A 20,031-nucleotide genomic window follows, 5' to 3' on the forward strand; every position below is an offset into this window, starting at 1 on the left:
CTCCGCACACGGAAGCGTATTGCGGCCACGTTAACCTCCATAAACCTCTCGTTTTTTTTTTTTTTTTTTTAATACGCATTGCTCTCAAATGAGTCAACTTGGCATTATAAATAATTGGTTATTTGAGATTGAGTAGAATAAGTTCTACCTGAAATGAAGTGATCGCTACACAGGCATGTGTATTTAGTTGGACACCATCTATCACATTTAATTGCCGAAACCCATCGATCTTTTCTGGTCTTTTCAGCTCGTATTCTATAGAATGATCTCTTTTGAAGATCTGTCTCGTCTGTTGTGACAACCAACAGCACAACAAGTCTTGACTATTGTCAATATTCTACTCTACTTCAATGTCCCCCACAATGTCGAGCGGGTCTGTTTGACCGGCAATATGGTGCTGTAAAAACTGTGACATCACGTGCACAAGCTCTATACTTATTGCGCCCCAGCTCGGGGTCTGTATGTTGGGGTTTATCCCGGTGGATGAGAGGGTAGCCTCCCTCCGCCTTCAGGTAAGGGGATGAGTCCTGGCTGTTGTTTGTGCCGATGCACCAAACAGCAGTTCGGAGTACCCACCCTTTTGGGGTGTTGAAAAGCGCTCCTTTAAGGTGGGGGACCAGGGGGTGTGTTCCAACTAAAGGGGATCACACTATGCAGTCTCCCTGAAAGGGTCTATTCAGGGGTGCTGGAGAGGAGGGTCCGCTGGGATATCGACTCTCAAATTCAGGAGGAGCAATTTGGTTTTTGTCCTAAACCTGACAATGTGGAACAGTGGATCACCTCCACACCTTCGGCAGGATCCTCTAGGGTGCATGGGAGTTCGTCCAACCAGTCTGCAAGTTTTGTGGACTTGGAGAAGGTGTTTGACCGTGTCCCTCAGGAAGTCTTGTGGGGGGTTCTTCGGGAGTATGGGGTACCAAACCCCGTGATACGGGCTGTTTGGTCCCTGTACGACCGCTGTCAGAGTTTGGTCCGTTATGCCGGCAATAAGTCAGACTCATTTCCGGTGAGAGTCGGACTCCGCCAAGGCTGCCCTTTGTCACCGATTTTGTTCATAACTTTTATGAATCTCTAGGCGCAGCCAAAGCGTAGAGGGTGTCTGGTTTGGTGACCTCACTATCACATCTCTAGTTTTTGCAGATGATGTGGTTCTGTTGGCTTCATCAAGCCATGATCTCCAACGCTCAGTGGAGCATTCGCAGCAGAGTGTGACGTGGCTAGGATGAGAATCAGTACTTGCAAATCTGAGACCATTGTCCTCAGTCGGAAAAAGGTGACGTGCCCTCTCTGAGATCCTGCCCCAAGTGGAGGAGTTAAAGTATCTGTGGGTCTTTTTCACGAGTGAGGAAAGAATGGAGCGGGAGATCTGCAGCATCTGCAGTGATGTGGACTTTGTATTGGTCCATTGTGGTAAAGAGGGAGCTAAATTGAAAGGCAAATCTCTCAATTTATCAATTAATCTACAGTCCTACCCTCACCTATGAGCAGGAGCTGTGGGTCGTAACTGAAAGAACAAGATCCCGGATACAAGCAGCCGAAATGAGTTTCCTCCGCAGGGTGTCCGTGCTCTCCCTTAGAGATAGGGTGAAAAGCTCGGTCATCTGGGAGGGCCTCAGTGTCGAGCCACTGCTCCTCTGCATTGAGAGGAGCCAGTTGAGGTGGCTGGGACATCTGATCCGGATACCTCCCAGACGCCTCCCTGGTGAGGTGTTCCGCCGGAAAGAGACCCCGGGGACGACCCAAGACACGTTTGGAGAGACAATGTCTCTCAGCTGACCTAGGAACACCTTGGGATCCCTCCGGAAAAGCTGGAAGAAGTGACTGGGGGTAGGGAAGTCTGGGTATCCTTGCTGAAGCTACTTCCCCCGTGACCCAACCTGGAGAATCCGTAGAAATTGGACGGCTACTGGATGCAGTCACTCACATTTGAAAAATGTACAGGTGTGATCATGTGGTCAGTCATGCCGCAGACATAGTTATGGGTGTGGTCCACCAGTCATGCTTGCAGATAAAGTTGCGGGTGTGATTAGGAATGGAATCTCAAGACCTTAAAATAACTTACAGGATTAATATAACATAACAAAATTAAAAATAAAATGAACAAATACATAACTAAAAGAAAACATATTTCAAACTGAGAAATGTTAATTTCCAATTCCAACTGATATTAGTAGAACATGATATAAAACGGTATTTAAAATTTTTTATCAATAAAAATTCTTGATCTGACAAACTTTATCTGAAGATGAGTTAAATGCACTGGTCTGTCAAGGAATAAACACTGAGCCCCTGTGCCTCCCTTTGACCAATGTGAGCAACATCAGATGCGTGAACTGTGGTCAGGTCAGTGTCATCCATTGAGGTTGCATGGCTTATTCAAACATTCAGATTGCATCATTTACATTCCCATCAGAACTCTTTTCAATAAATCCAAACAGATTCTCTGTCACTGATGACCAACTCTTAGATGTTCTTCGCGTAGCCACCTCAGACATTCAGACAGATTTCAATGCCCTGTTTCAAGCCCAAATTCTCACTTAAGAGGTAAAATGAAGTTTAAACAAGATACATGCAAGTTTCGGCGTTTATGGAGATTGTCAAGTTTAAAAAAAAAAATTGCACTGATGTGATTTTTTTTTTTTTTTTTTTTTTTTCCTAATTCTGTTGGAGTATTTTCTTATTTGATATTTCTTTGGACTTCCTCTCGCACTTGTGCCCGGCAGCTCCATTCATTCCTTTATACCAATATACTCGCTCTCTCGCCTCTCGACATGTCCAAATCATCAGTCTCAGTGGGGAATTAAGTTCAAGTCATCAATGATGCACGGCCCACTGACTCGAGTCTCTTTTCTCGTGTGACCCACTGTAAATATTAATTGTTCACCACTGGTTTATAATGTGGCAGGGTTCGTATGGGTCAGGGAATTTCAGGATTATCATTTGGCAAAATGTTGCACTTTCCAGATCTTGGAAAGTCCAGTAAATAAAAAATATTTTACTTGGGTCAGGGAATGTCATGGGATTTTGTTGTTGCAGCTCAAAATATTGTTTGTGTGTTTTAATTAAAACAATAAACTGGTCAGGCGAAGACCGATAACTCTTGCACATTTCCGGTTTCTAGAAATTTCTCAAAGTGACCTCATTTTGTTCAGTTCATCCAAGCGTGGAGGTAGTGCGCACCTTGGCTAGCCGAAACAAACAAAGCTTCCACTTATGGGTAGAACGAGAAAGTGGCGATTTAACATACATGGTTAGAAAATGAGTTGTACCGGAGGTGGCTGGCACCTTGCGACGTTCATTCATTCGTGTTACCATGCGGTAAACTCATGTACCTATCTAACATGGGAGAAGGTGCGTTGCGAAGTCATATGAAGTCGGCCAAACACATCACAACAATGTCAAGGAAACTGAAGGATAAGACGGACAATTTGACAATTTCCAACTTCTTCTGTGGGAGAGCCTACTCAGGTAAAAATGAATTTGCCATGGCGCTACTGCAACCGTTCCCAGACGGCTGAAAACTTCAGTGGCATATTAGTGTATTTAAATTATAAGGGTCAACCCAACAAGTGGTGTTGCTGCTGTTGCACATGCTACCATAGACAGAAAAGAGGGGGGGGGGTTCTTTCTTTCGGCTTGTCCCTTTCGAGCGTGTCATCTCAGATGAACGCACATATATGTTTGGCACAATTTTTACGCCGGATGCCCTTCCTGACGCAACCCTTCTCAGGGAGTGGAGGCCCCAGTGGGATACGAACCCACAACCCCTGGTTTACCAAACCAGTGCTCTAACCACTGAGCTACGGGGCCTCCGAGACAGAAAATGGGCATTTTTGAAAATACTAAATAAGTATTTCAATCGTGCGCGCGATACCCCGTTTTGTTTACGACGCCATTTTGCTAGTCAAACAAAGCTGCTCGGTTGTCCGGGAGTGAGTCACTGGACCGTAACAGATTTTTCACAATGTTGTGAGACCTGTTGTGTTGTTGGTTGTCACAATAGACTAGACAGTTTTTCAAAGATACCATTCTATAGAATACCAACGGAAAAGATCGATGTATTTCGGCAACTAACAGAATATACGCCTATGTAGTGAGCATTTCATTCTTAATGTATTTCATTTTATTACTTTTTTTATTTAAATTTATTCTTCTCAATTTTGAATTTTCAAGAAGTATTTATTTATAAGTATTTATAATGCCAAGTTGACTTATTTGAGAATAATGCATATTTATATTTTAAAAAATAATAATAAACCACCTGTCACAGAGAGCTTTATGGAGGTAAATGTGACTCCCTGTCCTATTTTTTTTTTTCACAAACGGGATATAGATGATTATATTTCAAAAACAGCAACATCAGTCTATGAATATTTTTTGCTTTATTACAGGCAAAGTAAAGTCTGAGCTTCAAGCACACCAGTTAGATTTGTTGTCAGTTTTAAAAAATCGTGAGACATTCTATATCCGCAATAACTTAGTCCAAAATCATAGCTAGATTTAATGCCCTGATTTATGCAAATTGGATTACACTATTGTACAGTAAATATAGATTACAAGATCGAGTATTGCAAGTTGCAACTTACCTTTGCCATCACAAGATGAGACTTATTTTGTTCAATTATACAGGACACGACATCTATGACCCATCCAGCAACGAAGTATTTGTATGCGTCCCGACTTTTATACGCTTTCAAACTCTTCTGTGTAAATCTCAACAATTTATTCACCAGTTACATGTGTATATTCAGCTGTCCAAGACAGGGAAACGAATTAACAGTCAATTGGAGAAAACATCAACTTCGGCATTAAAAACGGATCCTCTATGCCAAGAGTCTCTAATTTTTCCATGTACCTTTGTTTATTATCACCTTCTAAATGTTTAACTGTATCAGACAAAAACTCTGGGTGTCATGCTATCAGACATAATTTCGTTTAGTCTTAACAGATTCAACATTCAACAATGCTTTGTTTGACCGACAGTATAGCGGCGTCAGTGAAAATCACGTGATTTTATGATGTAGGCGCATTCCCTCTATTAACGTAATACTTCACAAACATAAACCACAATATGGAATAGTTACTACCATGGGACGGACTTTATAGAATTGAAAAAAAATTGCAGGCTTTTAAGTAGAACGAAATATTTTCATCCGATTATCATTTGAACCTTCTTAAGCTGCATACTATCTCAACAGAAACGTCCGTGAACATGATTCTTCAAGTACTCAATTCCCAAATGGAAAAAGTTGAAGATATTTTGTGCCATTTAGAAAATATTGACCATGAAACATTTGACCGTTTACAAATATTTCTATATTTTTGTTTTACTGTGTGTGTGTGTGTGTGTGTGTGTGTGTGTGTGTGTGTGTGTGGTGTGTGTGTGTGTGTGTATATGTATATATATATATATATATATATATATATATATATATATATATATATATCTCACTGGAGCATTCGCAGCAGAGTGTGAAGCGGCTGGGATGAGAATCAGCACTTCCAAATCTGAGACCATGGTCCTCAGTTGGAAAAGGGGAGGGAGAGAGAGAGATTTAACGGATTTCAGATTCGAATTCAGCATAAAAACAACAGCAAAACAAAGCAACAATGAAAATCCGATCAAATCAAAATCCTACTCTCGAGTGTTATCTTGCTGCCATGGGCATTATCACACTCTAATCAATTCAGACTAGACTTCACTATACTGTATAATTATTGGTGATGACTACCTGTGCAGTGGCTATTACACCATGTTGGTCTATTAGTCTGGGTTGCAGCCAAGTTTTCATCCCATGGCTTGCTTGCATAGAGCCTTCGTAACTGAAGAGTAGTCTTACCTTACAACACACCAGAGAATCCATTTACGAGTATGCTTTACTGCCTAGGATACGCAAACTCAAAGGTGCATGGCTTTGTAAAAGCATGCCATGTCCCTGCTGATTACACGCAAAGCCAATGAGCTTCTAGTCAACAATACTTTTATACACTTTTGTACAATTATAGTTTATATTTTTATTAACCATAAATTTCACAGTCATTATGATCCGCCTACTACATTGGTAAGATTTGGCACTTATTACTTCAGTGGAAACACACAATCCTATTGCTGAAATATTGCTGTCTACCACAATCAGTCAATCCAATATTAGTCATGGAATTTTGAATTGAAAAGTCATTGATTCTTAGTAAGTGTACGAACCCTGATACGGGCTCTTAAACTATTATCTATGAAGATTTAACTTATTGACTGGAATTATGGAAATAAATGTACATTTTCGTTATATTCTTCTTCTTCTTTTCCTTCCGCCTTCTCCCAATAGGGGTCGCCACAGCATATCATCTCAGATGAACGCATATTTGTTTGGCACAGTTTTACACTGGATGATTTTTAAAAAAAAAAAAAAAAAAAAGGGTCTATCTAATCCAGACGTGTAAATGTCCCGAAATATTACCTCATGTTGAACTCTTCTGAACCCTGAGTGTGTTTAGTCCACACAAAAAAAGGGATTAGTCTTTCAGTTCAAAAATTTTTGGAGAGGACATATTTACTTCTTCAAACAGGATGATGAAATAGCATAATATGCTTGTAGTTGGCGACCCAGTAAAAACTGAACCAAACTCTAAATGGTTGGTTGTTTTTAATAATACCAATAAATCTTTAAGCCTTTCATTCCCATATCTGGGTCTTATGTCTTTGTGTTTGTCCACAGCTGAACAGAGCAGAGTTTGAGGATGTGGATGATGAGACAAGAGTGCAGTATGAAGGTTTCCGGCCAGGGATGTACATCAGGTTGGAGATCTTCGCCGTACCCTGTGAATTTGTCACAAACTTTGATCCTCACTACCCCATTATTCTCGGTGGATTGGGCTCCAATGAAGGGAGCGCTGGATACCTGCAGGTATGTCAAGTTGATTCACATTGTATTCTGACATTCTGACGAAAGTTTACTTCTTTTTTAAGTTTGTGCATCTCTGTGTTTGTGTCCTAGATGAGACTGAAGAAACACCGTTGGTATAATCGCATCTTAAAGACACGAGACCCGCTCATACTCTCCCTCGGCTGGCGTCGCTTCCAGACCATCCCACTTTACCATATCGAAGACCACAACGGGCGACACCGTCTTCTTAAATACACGCCACAGCACATGCACTGTAGTGCCTCCATCTGGGGTAGATTGGAATAGTATAATCATCTTTTAAGGGAATAAAAGTCACTTGTGACCTCACTCACTGTGAACACAGGTTTCAAACTGTTAGTTCCCATGTGACAATTCACCTCATTGCTGAAATAGTGTCCTTTAAGAATAGCGTCTTCCCATGCATTTCAATACAACACCTTTCAAAGCAAAACAAAACTTTTCTGTGACTACATTTGGTGTTATGTTTAAACTAAAGCAAATGTATTTGTACAGCGCATTTCACACACAAGGTAACACAATGCGCTTTACATGATTAAGAGCATTCAAATACATAAAAACTAAAAAAGTACAATTAAAAGAGATTTTAGTGCAAGAAATATAATTGAAAGGTGGAAGTACTCTAAAACGCATGAGAAAAAAGAAGGGTTTTTAATCTGGATTTGAAATCAGTCACAGTTGGGACTCTGTCACCTCTGTTGGCAACCTATTCCATTTTTTTTTTGCATTTTCAGATGTCTCCAGAGATGCTCAATTGGGTTTAAGCCAGGGCTTTGGCTGGGCTATTAAGAACAGTCATGCACTTGTTCTGAAGCCTGTCCTTGTTTGTTTTAGTTGTGTGTTGAGGGTCTTGTTGGAAGGTGATGCTTTGGGGTTAGGGCTGGGTCTCAGGAACGTTAAGTACAGCATAATTTTTTTGTAACCTTGGCCAGATCTGTCTTGCCACAATTCTGTCTGAGCTCTCCAGCCAGTTTCTTTGGTCTGCAATTGACATTTGTTCTGACATGCATTGTGAGCTGTAAGGTCATAAACAAACAAATATGGGACAGCTGGACTCCAATTAAAGTGTAGAACCATCTCAAGTCTGACCAGAAGAAATGGACAGGACCTGAGTTAAATATCAGAGTCAGAGCAAAAAGTCTAAATACTGATGGCTTTGTGATTTTTTTTCTTTTTTAATATACCTGCAAAAATTTCAACAATTCATTTTTTATGTCAGTATGGGATGCTGTGTGTACATTGTGGATAAAAAATTAACAATGATGAGTGAAACATTCAAGGTGGGCCGAATTCTTAAACCCACTGTAAACCATTAACGCTGTTAACACACGGCAGAATGAGTGCGCTCACTTTGTCTTATCGATTGGGCTTTTGAGTTATGACAGAAGCAATTTTGTTTTACTTGCGTGACCAACGTGGGCAATATCGCCACATCGTGCTTCAATTAAGGATTGGCAAAGTGGCGAACATGCACCACAAACCTTGACACATGTGAATTGCTACTAATACAACAATTAGAATTAATTTATAAATTACTGCAGATATAACAGTTTATGATATTTATATATATGTATATAATGGAAAGTTTAATGTGGTACCAAAAGTACCTTCTAAAATCCTGTATATAACCTGTTGCACTATTATTTCCTCACTTTTTTCTTTCTTCGGAAGGTCCAATTACACCACAAGGAACAGGATTCCTGGCTGTGCAATCGGTAGCAGGAGTTAAAGTGAGTAAACTTTCCTCTCCTTGCTTAACTCTGAATACTTGTGTAGAGTTTGTAGGATTGTGTCGAAGTTACAGTCATCAGGGCTCCCAACCACAGGACCACAGACGAGTGTATCATTTGGTACTGGCCTATGCAAAAGGATGACAAATCCACGGACTGATTTATTTATAAAAATGTTTGTGCAGCTTTCTGGCACTTGAAATATCTTGACCCTTGATATTCAGGGTGGAAAATGCACTAATCATGATTGTTTTGATTAGTGAAGTCATGATTAATAAAGTTCTTTATTGATTTTAAATCTTAGTATTTATTTTACTACCTAAACTCAACATTTAATAAAATTTTATCGAACAGCCAGAAAATAAATTAGTAACAAGTAATAAATGTTTAAAAAAAAAAAAAGTTAAATGAAGAAAAACAAAAATAGCCATGGCTAAAAACATTGGCTTGCTTGGGGTAACTGTATTGTCTATTTTATACAGGGTGTCCCCAGAAAAATATATACACACCACAAATAGTTGTAAACGTGTTTATTATAATTTTTAACATGTAAAATAATTTACAAATATCATTATTTAAAGTGTGTATAATTTTTTGGGGGACACCCTGTACAGTTACCTTTGCAAAAATTCTTTCATTTTTTTGGGCATTTAGCAAATAGAAAATATTGTAATCTTAAGTGACCTCAAAGGAAAATTTTACTCTGATTTCATGTCAGACAGTCTGAGGTTTAGCTCTGACAGTATGTGCTGTTCCTGTTATGCACGCCTTGGCCTGTTAGGGTCAGTGTGGTGTGATGACTGTATGAAGCTGCATACTACTGTTTTTATCTATCTATCTATCTGTCTGTCTGTCTGTCTGTCGGTCTGTCTGTCGGTCGGTCGGTCGCTCTCTATCCCTCCCTCCCTCCGTGGTGTAAACCTACAAGGAAGAACGTGCATAATGCCATGCTTATGCCTATGCTGGCGGCGAACAAAAGTGTCTTAACTTTAAAATGAACGGCCAGTTGCCTCAGTGCAACACTTGCGGTAGAATTAGATTGTGCAAAGGAGGCTTTCACAATGTGTAGCATCAGACTAGCTCCAGGGCTCAGGCTACGCCGTACGTAGCTTCATTGTCGTCATCCATGCAAACATTGAGACAGCTGGTAAGGTAAACCGTTGCTTGCACTTTTACACTGATGGTTTTTAGTGTTTACTTCATCTTCAAACAAACGGCAATGTCACAAAAAAATAATATTGGGCTAAAACCTTACTGTAACAACTTAACATCACATATTGAGACAAAATTCACAAAGATCCCACGGTAATTCAAACACTTACCTTGTACCTTGTCTCTAAAAAATCAGGGAAAAGAACTTTTCTTTTACTTACTTACTTTTATGGCATTTGGGTCCACCCATTAACAAAAAAATAAATCGCTGGTGCCGTGTGAAGTTACTTTTGGTGCCAAAATGCTGAGTTCTGGTGTGTACCCTTCAAAATAGACAATATGCTTAAAACGGGAATTTAAGTTAAAACTTGCACATATAAACCATTTAACATGATGAAACCATCCCAAATAACTATTTTAATGATCCTATATTTAACTTGTAGCTGAAACATTAATTAATATTAAGTCAATTGGGTTAGTTCCACACATGTTGCTTTTTAGGTCATAGGTTTATTGATATTGTTTATAAAGAACCCCCTAGTCAAATGATCATTTTAATCTATCCTGTGGGCTACTAAAATAATGAATGTTTAAAATTTGGACACTTTTGCAAACCTTTTTGACCCAGACCCCTAAAAGAATCAGAAACAAGAATCATTTGTAACTGGAATCGAAATGTCTCAAATTCAAACAATGCCCAACACTAACCATGATATCTTCAGAGTGTACTGTAGCTTATATTTTGTATTTGGGGGTGGTCTTACAAACATGAGCACTCTAACTTTCCAAGTCCACCAAATGTTTCTCAAATTTCTCTTTAGAGCAGTAGATGTGGCTTTTTTTCTGTTTTGTTTTTTTCAACAAAGGCAACAGTTAACTCCAGGATGTGATGTCTAATTTGGGGGAAAGAGATTCAGATCTTATAAATGCAGCCCTATGGGGGCACAAACCAGTGCAATCTGTAGGCCGGTCCCAAGCCCGGATAAATGCAGAGGGTTGCGTCAGGAAGGGCATCCGGCGTAAAAACTGTGCCAAACAAATATGAGCGTTCATCTAAAGAATCCCATACTGGATCGGTCGTGGCCCGGGTTAACAACGCCCGCCCCTGGCACTGCTAACCTGCAGGGCGTCGGTGGAAATTCAGCTACTGTGGGTCGAAGACAAAGAAGAAGAGGAAACCGGATCCAGCGTCAGAAGTAAAAGAGGAATGCACAGAGCCTACAACTGAGTGTAGGGACTTTGAATGTTGGGACTATGACAGGAAAAGCACAGGAGTTGGTTGACATGATGATTAGGAGAAAGGTTGATATTCTGTGCATCCAAGAGAGCAGGTGGAAAGGTAGTAAGGCTAGAAGTTTGGGAGCAGGGTTTAAATTATTCTACCACGGAGTAGATGGGAAGAGAAATGGAGTAGGGGTTATTTTAAAGGAAGAGCTGGCTAAGAATGTCTTGGAGGTGAAAAGAGTATCAGATCAAGTGATGAGACTAAAATTTGAAATTGAGGGTGTTATGTATAATGTGCTTAGCGGCTATGCACCACAGGTAGGATGTGACCAAGAGTTGAAAGAGAAATTCTGGAAGGAACTAGATGAAGTAGTTCTGAGCATCCCAGACAGCGAGAGAGTTGTGATTGGTGCAGATTGTAATGGACATATTGGTAAAGGAAACAGGGGCGATGAAGAAGTGATGGGTAAGTACGGCATCCAGGAAAGGAACTTTGAAGGGCAGATGGTGGTGGACTTTGCAAAAAGGATGGAGATGGCTGTAGTGAACACTTATTTCCAGAAGAGGGAGGAACATATAGTGACCTACAAGAGCGGAGGTAGAACCACGCAGGTAGATTATATTTTGTGCAGACGATGTAATCTGAAGGAGGTTACTGACTGTAAAGTAGTGGTAGGGGAGAGTGTAGCTCGACAGCATAGGATGGTAGTATGTAGGATGATTCTGGTGGTGGGTAGGAAGATTAAGAAGACAAAGGTAGAGCAGAGAACCATGTGGTGGAAGCTGAAAAAGGAAGAATGTTGTGCAGCCTTCCGAAAGAGGTGAGACAGGCTCTCGATGGACAACCGAAGCTCCCGCAAGACTGGACGACGACAGCCAAGGTCATCAGAGAGACAGGCAGGAGAGTACTTGGTGTGTCATCTGGTAGGAAAGGGGAGAAGGAGACTTGGTGGTGGAACCCCAAAATACAGGGAGTCATACAAGGAAAGAGATTAGCGAAGAAGAAGTGGGATACTGAGAGGACTGAGGAGAGGCGAAAGGAGTACATCGAGATGCGACGTAGGGCAAAGGTAGAGGTGGCAAAGGCTAAACAAGAGGCATATGAAGACATGTACACCAGGTTGGACACGAAAGAAGGAGAAAAGGATCTCTACAGGTTGGCCAGACAGAGGGATAGAGATGGGAAGGATGTGCAGCAGGTCAGGGTGATTAAGGATAGAGATGGAAATGTGTTGACTGGTGCCGGTAGTGTACTAAATAGATGGAAAGAATACTTTGAGAAGTTGACGAATGAAGAAAATGAGAGAGAAGGAAGAGTTGAAGAGGCAAGAGTGAAGGACCAGGAAGTGGAAATGATTACTAAGGGGGAAGTCAGAAAGGCACTACAAAGGATGAAAACTGGAAAGGCAGTTGGTCCTGATGACATACCGGTAGAGGTATGGAAGCAATTTGGAGAGATGGCTGTGGAGTTTTTGACCAACTTATTCAACAGAATACTAGCGGGCGAAAAGATGCCTGAAGAATGGAGGAAAAGTGTTCTAGTTCCCATTTTTAAGAACAAAGGGGATGTTCAGAGCTGTGGGAACTATAGAGAAATAAAGTTGATGAGCCACACAATGAAGTTATGGGAAAGAGTAGTGGAGGCTAGACTCAGGACAGAAGTAAGTATCTGCGAGCAACAGTATGGTTTCATGCCTAGAAAGAGTACCACAGATGCATTATTTGCCTTGAGGATGCTCGTGGAAAAGTACAGAGAAGGTCAGAAGGAGCTACATTGCGTCTTTGTGGATCTAGAGAAAGCCTATGACAGAGTACCAAGAGAGGAACTGTGGTACTGCATGCGTAAGTCTGGTGTGGCAGAGAAGTATGTTAAAATAGTACAGGACATGTATGATGGCAGCAGAACAATGGTGAGGTGTGCCTTAGGTGTGACAGAGGAATTTAAGGTGGAGGTGGGACTGCATCAGGGATCAGCTCTGAGCCCCTTCCTGTTTGCAGTGGTAATGGATAGGCTGACAGATGAGGTTAGACTGGAATCCCCTTGGACCATGATGTTCGCAGATGATATTGTCATATGCAGTGAAAGCAGGGAGCATGCAGAACAATTGGAAAGATGGAGACATGCACTGGAAAGAAGAGGAATGAAGATTAACCGAAGTAAAACAATATATGTGCGTGAATGAGAAAAGTGGAGGGGGAAGAGTGAGGCTACAGGGAGAAGAGATAGCGAGGGTGGACGACTTCAAATATTTAGGGTCAATAATCCAGAGCAATGGTGAGTGTGGTAAGGAAGTGAAGAAACGGGTCCAAGCAGGTTGGAACAGCTGGCGAAAGGTGTCTGGTGTGTTATGTGACAGAAGAGTGTCTGCTAGGATGAAGGGCAAAGTTTACAAAACAGTGGTGAGGCCGGCCATGATGTACGGATTAGAGACAGTGGCACTGAAGAAACAACAGGAATCTGAACTGGAGGTGGCAGAAATGAAGATGTTGAGGTTCTCGCTCGGAGTGACCAGGTTGGATAGGATTAGGAATGAGCTCATTAGAGGGACAGCCAAAGCTGGATGTTTTGGAGACAAGATTCGAGAGAGCAGACTTCGATGGTTTGGACATGTTCAGAGGCGAGAGAGTGAGTATATTGGTAGAAGGATGCTGAGGATGGAGCTCCCAGGCAAAAGAGCGAGAGGAAGACCAAAGAGAAGGTTTATGGATGTGGTGAGGGAAGACATGAGGGCAGTTGGGGTTAGAGAGGAAGATGCAGGAGATAGGCTAAGATGGCAAAAGATGACACGCTTTGGCGACCCCTAACGGGACAAGCCGAAAGGAAAAGAAGAAGAGATTCAGATCTTATATAATCCTTCACGTTACAATAACAAATGTGACTGCTACTGGAGACAGAATTCATCAGTGACATCACATGCGCATAAAACAGGACGTCACATTGCACATACAACAATCATGAGGCATTATGTTGACTCAAGTTAAGCTTTTGAGTGTTTCAGTATTTCTTGCTGAACTTGTTCTTCTCTACCAATGAGCTGAACGGCGGAATTCACAACAGGTATTTGATCCTTGAATCGACAAATACATTTGCTGGTTCAATTAGAATTTGTATTTAGTTCACCCTCTTAAAGTTATAGTCCGTTTTTGCTTCATATTTATATAACACCCACAAGCCAAATACTGTGTTCATAACTCTTTGGTATTTAATTTTGCAGAAAATACCCCCCTCGCTTTTTCTTATTTTAAATGACCATAAAACTGAGATAGTTATTTGGCAATAAAGAAAAGAAGATTGCTGTTAGTAAATATTTGGACTCACTATCTTTAAAATAAACAAGACCCAGGTCTGAAACCATGGTTTTCTGATAGATTTCTATCTCCCGTCAACTGTCATCGGCTCATTCAGAATTCTACAGCTCGGGTTCTGACCAGAACAAAGAAATCAGAGCATATTACTCCAATTCTAAAGTCTTTACATTGGTTTCCAGTCACCTTTAGAATAGATTTAAATTTCTGCTACTGCTCTATAAATCCCTGAATGGTTTAGGTCCTGAAATCAACAGACTTAAACTCAAATAGTAGAGCACACAGTCCAGAGCAAACATGGTTAAGCAGCAATTGCCTATTATGCTGCAAACAAATGGAATAAGTTTCCAACAGAAATGACCTCAGCCCCCAAGTTTTGAAATCAAAGTAAAAAAACTTCTTATTTCTCATGCTTTTTAGATTTCCATTTTTAAATATTTGTATGTCATTTTAATCATATTTTTATTTCCCTCTGTTTTAAATGTTATACACAGTTTTTTTTTCTTTGTTTTTAAATGTTTTTAATCACATTAAGCACATTGAGTAGCCTTGTGTATGAAATGCACTCTGTAAATACATTTGCTTTCCTTTGTTTTGCTCTGTGCAGGCCAATTTCCGTATTGCAGCTACAGGAGTCATCCTGGATCTAGATAAATCAGTGACTGTTGTAAAGAAGCTCAAACTCATTGGTTATCCCTACAAGATCTTTAAGAACACATGTTTCATCAAGGTAGGAGTTGTTCCTCAAATGTCCATATTGTATACCATATCATGTCCTTCTCAAATATAAAGTAAAGGAAAAAGATTACCACACATGGAGACAGTTGTAAATTTGGGTGGTGTTTCTCTGTGGGAAAATTGTGTCTTTGTGGTTTATTGCTCTTTGCATGCAGGGCATGTTCAATACAGTGCTGGAGGTGGCTAAATTTGAGGGGGCCTCTGTGAGAACAGTGTCAGGCATCAGGGGGCAAATCAAGAAAGCACTGTCAACGCCACCAGGATCTTATAGAGCAACGTTTGAGGACAGGCTACTTATGAGTGGTGAGTTTGTCCTTAGTATGGTCCTGTTATAGATTCAGCTGATGTTCAGTATCCTATGACTATTCTTGCATAATCCTACTGTGACTGTACTTGAAGGAAATTCAAAACTTTTCCAATGTGTTTGTCATTTTTTTTTTCTCAAAACACCATTAAATGAGAGAGGATTTAACATCACATTGTCAAGACGGAGTACATATTACGTGACCTATTGGATACATTGTTAATGCAAACCGCTGGTTTTCCCCTTTAAACGCTCTTATACATTGTGACTACCATATAGATATTGTGTTCCTCCGCTCCTGGTATCCGGTGTCCGCTCCACAACTCTACAATCCTGTTACATCCTTGCTGCTGCCTGTGGGTGAGAAGGACAGTTGGTCAGGCATGAGGACCCTTGGGCAGCTCAAACATGACCTTGGAATCCGCAACAAAGCTAATACTGACTCTCTGTACAAGGTAACTTCAACCTGTTACATGATAAAGCCTTGTCTTTGTCAAACATTAATTTTAATATTTGCCAGTCGGCCTGCAATTAAGAAATATTTTAATAACCGATTGTTTGGTAGCATTTTTTTTTCCTCAATAAACCAATGAATCTGATTTGAAATATCCCTTCATTGACAGTGCAAAAAAAAGTGCACAAACTAGTTGCTGCATGATCCAGAGCTCTTAAAGTAATGCATTGGTTAAAGACAACAAAATGAAGACTCAGAATCAGCTTGATTGGCCAAGTATGTAACAACGCATAAAGAATTTGTCTCCGGTAGTTGTTGCCGCCATGTGGTGTACGAAGAACAAAACAAATGAAATAAGTATGAAGGACAATATACAGTTAATTGACAGAACATTTTTTACAGAGAACATTTTTTTCACTTTTAAGAACTCAATTGTGCAAAGTTGTGCAAGGATGCAGTCAAAGCGCATTATAATGGGCCTTTAGACAAGACAACAAAACATAAAAATTTATGATAAACAACATGTAAAAATATAGTGTTTTGTTACCAGATGATAAAATATTTTTATCCCTACAGTCAATCTCCTCAGTCTAGATTGCCACATGACAATTTTCAGATTTTCAAATAATCAACCATGCTTGATTTGGGATGTAGGAGAAAAAATTCCACATAGGCACGGGGATAACATGCAAACTCCAGATAGGCGAGGCTAGATTTAAACCAGAGTCCTCAGAACTGTTCTCCACATGTGCTGGCCAGTTGTCCATTGTCGCCTACCTGATTTATTTTGGGGCTTATTTGGACAGATTTTCTCGGAGTTTCTTCTAAGTATGAGCCCTGGAATTCACTCAAAATGGCTGCTTCAACCCAAAATGGCCATCCTGTTAGTTTTCTGGCATGGCTTCTCGAGATTTTTTTATCTTGCATCTTATTATGAGAGACATGTCCCAAATTGTGTCAGTCTGTAAAACTTGTGATTAAAATGTCAGAAAAATAATTTCCATGATTTAATATTTATTATATATATATAATTACCACATTAACAACCACTTGATTTTTGAAGTCTTGATTTTTAAAATGTCAATGGAAAAGTTAAGAGAAAATTTCAAACATGTGCAGTCCATATAGTTAACATACCATTTTAATGTTGTTGACTGTTCTTGAGTAGGTCAACAGAACTAACTCTTAATTCTGTGAATCTTGTTCAAACCAGCCTGTTGTCCGAACACAAGTGCATTTCAATCCACTCCAAATCCCCAAAGAGCTACAGAAGGCGCTTCCTTTTAAGAGCAAGCCAAAACAGCAGCAACGCAAAGGAAAGACACACAGAGACATCCAGAGGCCCAGCGTGATCAGAGAACCTCACGAAAGGAAGGCGAGTAGAACTAGTAATTAATAATCATGGTCTTTGTCAAGTGATGTTAGTATTGTAATTTTGACTTCTGAAGTTGCTGCCCTTTTTAACAGAGCCATTTTAAGCATTTCCCAGGTGTCTTAAAGCTTATGCCGGTGTGTATGTGTGTTTGTTCTCTACAACAGTGTATTTTCAACTGAGAATTGTAAGAATATAATATCCATCAGAATAAAAAAAGTTTGTCATGTTCCAATATATTCATTATTTTAGAGATAATTTATTAATGCTCCACTGCTTTTGTCACATTATGTTTTAATAGGTGGCGGCTCTTCTCCAAGCTCTGAGCACAGTTTACAACTACGAGACCAAGAAAGCGCATACAGCGCAGCATGCTAAACACAAGGTGTTCCTCCAACAGAAAGGAAAGGAGGAGGCGGCCAGACTGAAGAGACAGAAGGAAGCCCGTAAAAAACTCTACCGTGTCATGGGCCAGATGGAGAAAAAGAAACAAAAATCGAGTCTTAAGGGGGCACCACGGGATTAACAAAACGTGTTTTCACCCATGAGGCAGACTGAGATGTTTTATAGTGGTGTAGTTTTGCTACAATTCTGAATTTCTGACAGAATGGTTTTGGATGGATATTATAATTATGTAAAGATCTGTACTGTTTCGGACCTTGCTTTATTAAAACACCACTTGATGGTTGTCATTAGTTGTCAGTGTCATGAGCACTATATAAAACTATAATCCACTTTTTTTTTTCATTTTTTATTTAAAGTGCAACTGACACCCTAATATACATTTTAAAATAGATATTGTTGGGAAAACTACATTCAATATTATTCACTTCAATGTCTATATGAAAAAAAGCGTGTCATTAATGCACAAAGTTGTGGAAGTCTCACTTGACATCCCAACGGCGGCCATACTTTAAGTATACTGGGTATACTTTTTGCCTGTAAATTAGGGTTTAACCCAGTTGATGAGAGGGTAGCCTCCCTCGTTTGCAGGTAGGGCGACAGGTCCTGACTGTTGTTTATGTCTTTGCAGCAAACAGCAGTTCAGAGTACCTACCCTTTTTGGAGTCTTTGGCAGGAGCGCTGGAGAGTGTTCCCTGTGGGGATTCCATCATTCTGCTGGGGGACTTCAATGCCCACGTGAGCAATGAAAGTGAGACCTGGAAGGGCGTGACTGGGAAGAACCCCCCCCTTCCAATCAAAACCGGAGTAGTGTTCTGTTACTGGAATTCTGTGGTCATCACGAAGTGTCTATAATGAACACCATGTTCAGGCATAAGGATGTGCACTTGGCACCAGGTCACCAGGTCTCGGACACTTGGGTGAAGAGAGTGGTGGAGCTGTCAACTGATCAGCACCTGGTGGTGAGTTGGCTCCGATGGTGGGGTAAGATGACGGTCCGATGTGGCAGGCCGAAACGTATTGTGAAGGTCTGCTGGGAACGCCTGGCAGATTCCCCTGTCAGAAGGAATTTCAACTCCCACCTCCGAAAGAACTTTGCTCATGTTTCGGCGGAGGTGGGGGAGATTGAGTCCAAGTGGACGATGTTCCGTGCCTCCAGTGCTGAGGTGGCCGACGGGGTTTTGGCCGTAAGGTGGTCGGTGCCTGTCATGCCGGGATCCCCGGAACCCGTTGGTGGACACCAACAGGGAGGGATGCTGTCAAGTTGAAGGACTCCTGTTGAGCATTTTTTGGCCTGTAGGACTCAAGAGGCAGCTGATAGGCACTGGCCAACCAGAATGAAGCTTCGGTGGTCACTGAGACAAAAACCTTGGGCGTGGGAGGAGGTCAGTGAGGCGATGGAGAACGACTTCAAGACTGCTTCAAGAAAATTCTGGTCCACTGTCCAGCATCTCAGGAGGGGGAAGCAGTGCACCGTCAACACTGTATAGTGGGGATGGGGCACTGCTGACCTCATCTTGGGATCTTGTGAGTCGTTGGGGAGAATACTTTGAAGACCTCAATTCCACCAACACGCCTTCCCATAAGGAAGCTGAGTCTGGGTTTTCTGAGGTGGGCTCTTCTATCTCTGGGGTTGAGGTCACTGAGGTGGTTAAAAAGCTCCTTGGATGAGATTCACCCGGAGTTCTTAAAGGTTCTGGATGTTGTGGGGCTGTCCTGGTTGATACGCCTCTGCAACATCGCGTGGACATTGGGGACAGTCCCTCTGGATTGGCAGACTGGGATGATGATCTCTCTTTTTAAGAAGGGGGACCAGAGGATGTGTTCCAACTATAGGGGCATCAGCCTCCCAGGTAAGGTCTTTTTTCAGGGGTGCTGGAGAGGCGGGTCCATCGGGAAGTCGATTCTCAGATTCAGGAGGAACAATGTGGTTTTCATCCTGGCCACGGAACCGTGGACCAGCTCTAGACCCTCGGCAGGAATATACTAGGAAGTGCACTTACCTTCCCTTTCTGAATTTAGACCACCACGACTCCATCTTCTGATTGGCTGTTGATGACTCACACATGTGGCTGGACGCTCCAGAAAAGTAATCATTCTGGTGAAGTACACTAAATTGCGGCCATTGTTCCGTTCTCCGTACGACAATCGGTTTTCATTATCGTGGGAATAACGCTGAGATTCCCCACACAGGACAGGAAATAGTGGGTGATCACTGCTGGGTTATTATTGGTTGGTCCCCACACAATTTACATAAGTCTTTGTGAAAATCCATCAATGCATCCTAAAAGGGCCAACCCAAATGGGTTTAGTTTGTCATACCCATCAATGTGCCACATATAATTTCATCCCAATGAGTTGTAAAGTACCTTCTTATAAATCTTGGTTGTACTTGCCACATCTTTCGATAGCCAAACAGATGTCTGGGT

General features: G+C 41.1%; 1 protein-coding gene across 2 annotated transcripts in view; it reads left to right on the plus strand.

The window, feature by feature from the left end:
- The window catches only part of bms1 (BMS1 ribosome biogenesis factor), a 64,111-nt gene extending 46,219 nt beyond the window's left edge, over nt 1–17,892 (plus strand). For both annotated transcript variants that reach the window (XM_061809545.1, XM_061809546.1), the window contains 8 exons: nt 6,714–6,902; nt 6,993–7,173; nt 8,592–8,650; nt 14,940–15,062; nt 15,226–15,373; nt 15,654–15,829; nt 17,042–17,203; nt 17,502–17,892. In XM_061809545.1, coding sequence (XP_061665529.1) covers nt 6,714–6,902; nt 6,993–7,173; nt 8,592–8,650; nt 14,940–15,062; nt 15,226–15,373; nt 15,654–15,829; nt 17,042–17,203; nt 17,502–17,726 — 1,263 coding nt within the window. In that variant the 3' untranslated portion in view covers nt 17,727–17,892. The remainder of the gene's footprint in view (nt 1–6,713; nt 6,903–6,992; nt 7,174–8,591; nt 8,651–14,939; nt 15,063–15,225; nt 15,374–15,653; nt 15,830–17,041; nt 17,204–17,501) is intronic.
- Nucleotides 17,893–20,031: the final 2,139 nt, after the last annotated feature.

Source organism: Syngnathoides biaculeatus, chromosome 22, assembly GCF_019802595.1.
Source record: "Syngnathoides biaculeatus isolate LvHL_M chromosome 22, ASM1980259v1, whole genome shotgun sequence".
Lineage (NCBI taxonomy): Eukaryota > Metazoa > Chordata > Actinopteri > Syngnathiformes > Syngnathidae > Syngnathoides > Syngnathoides biaculeatus.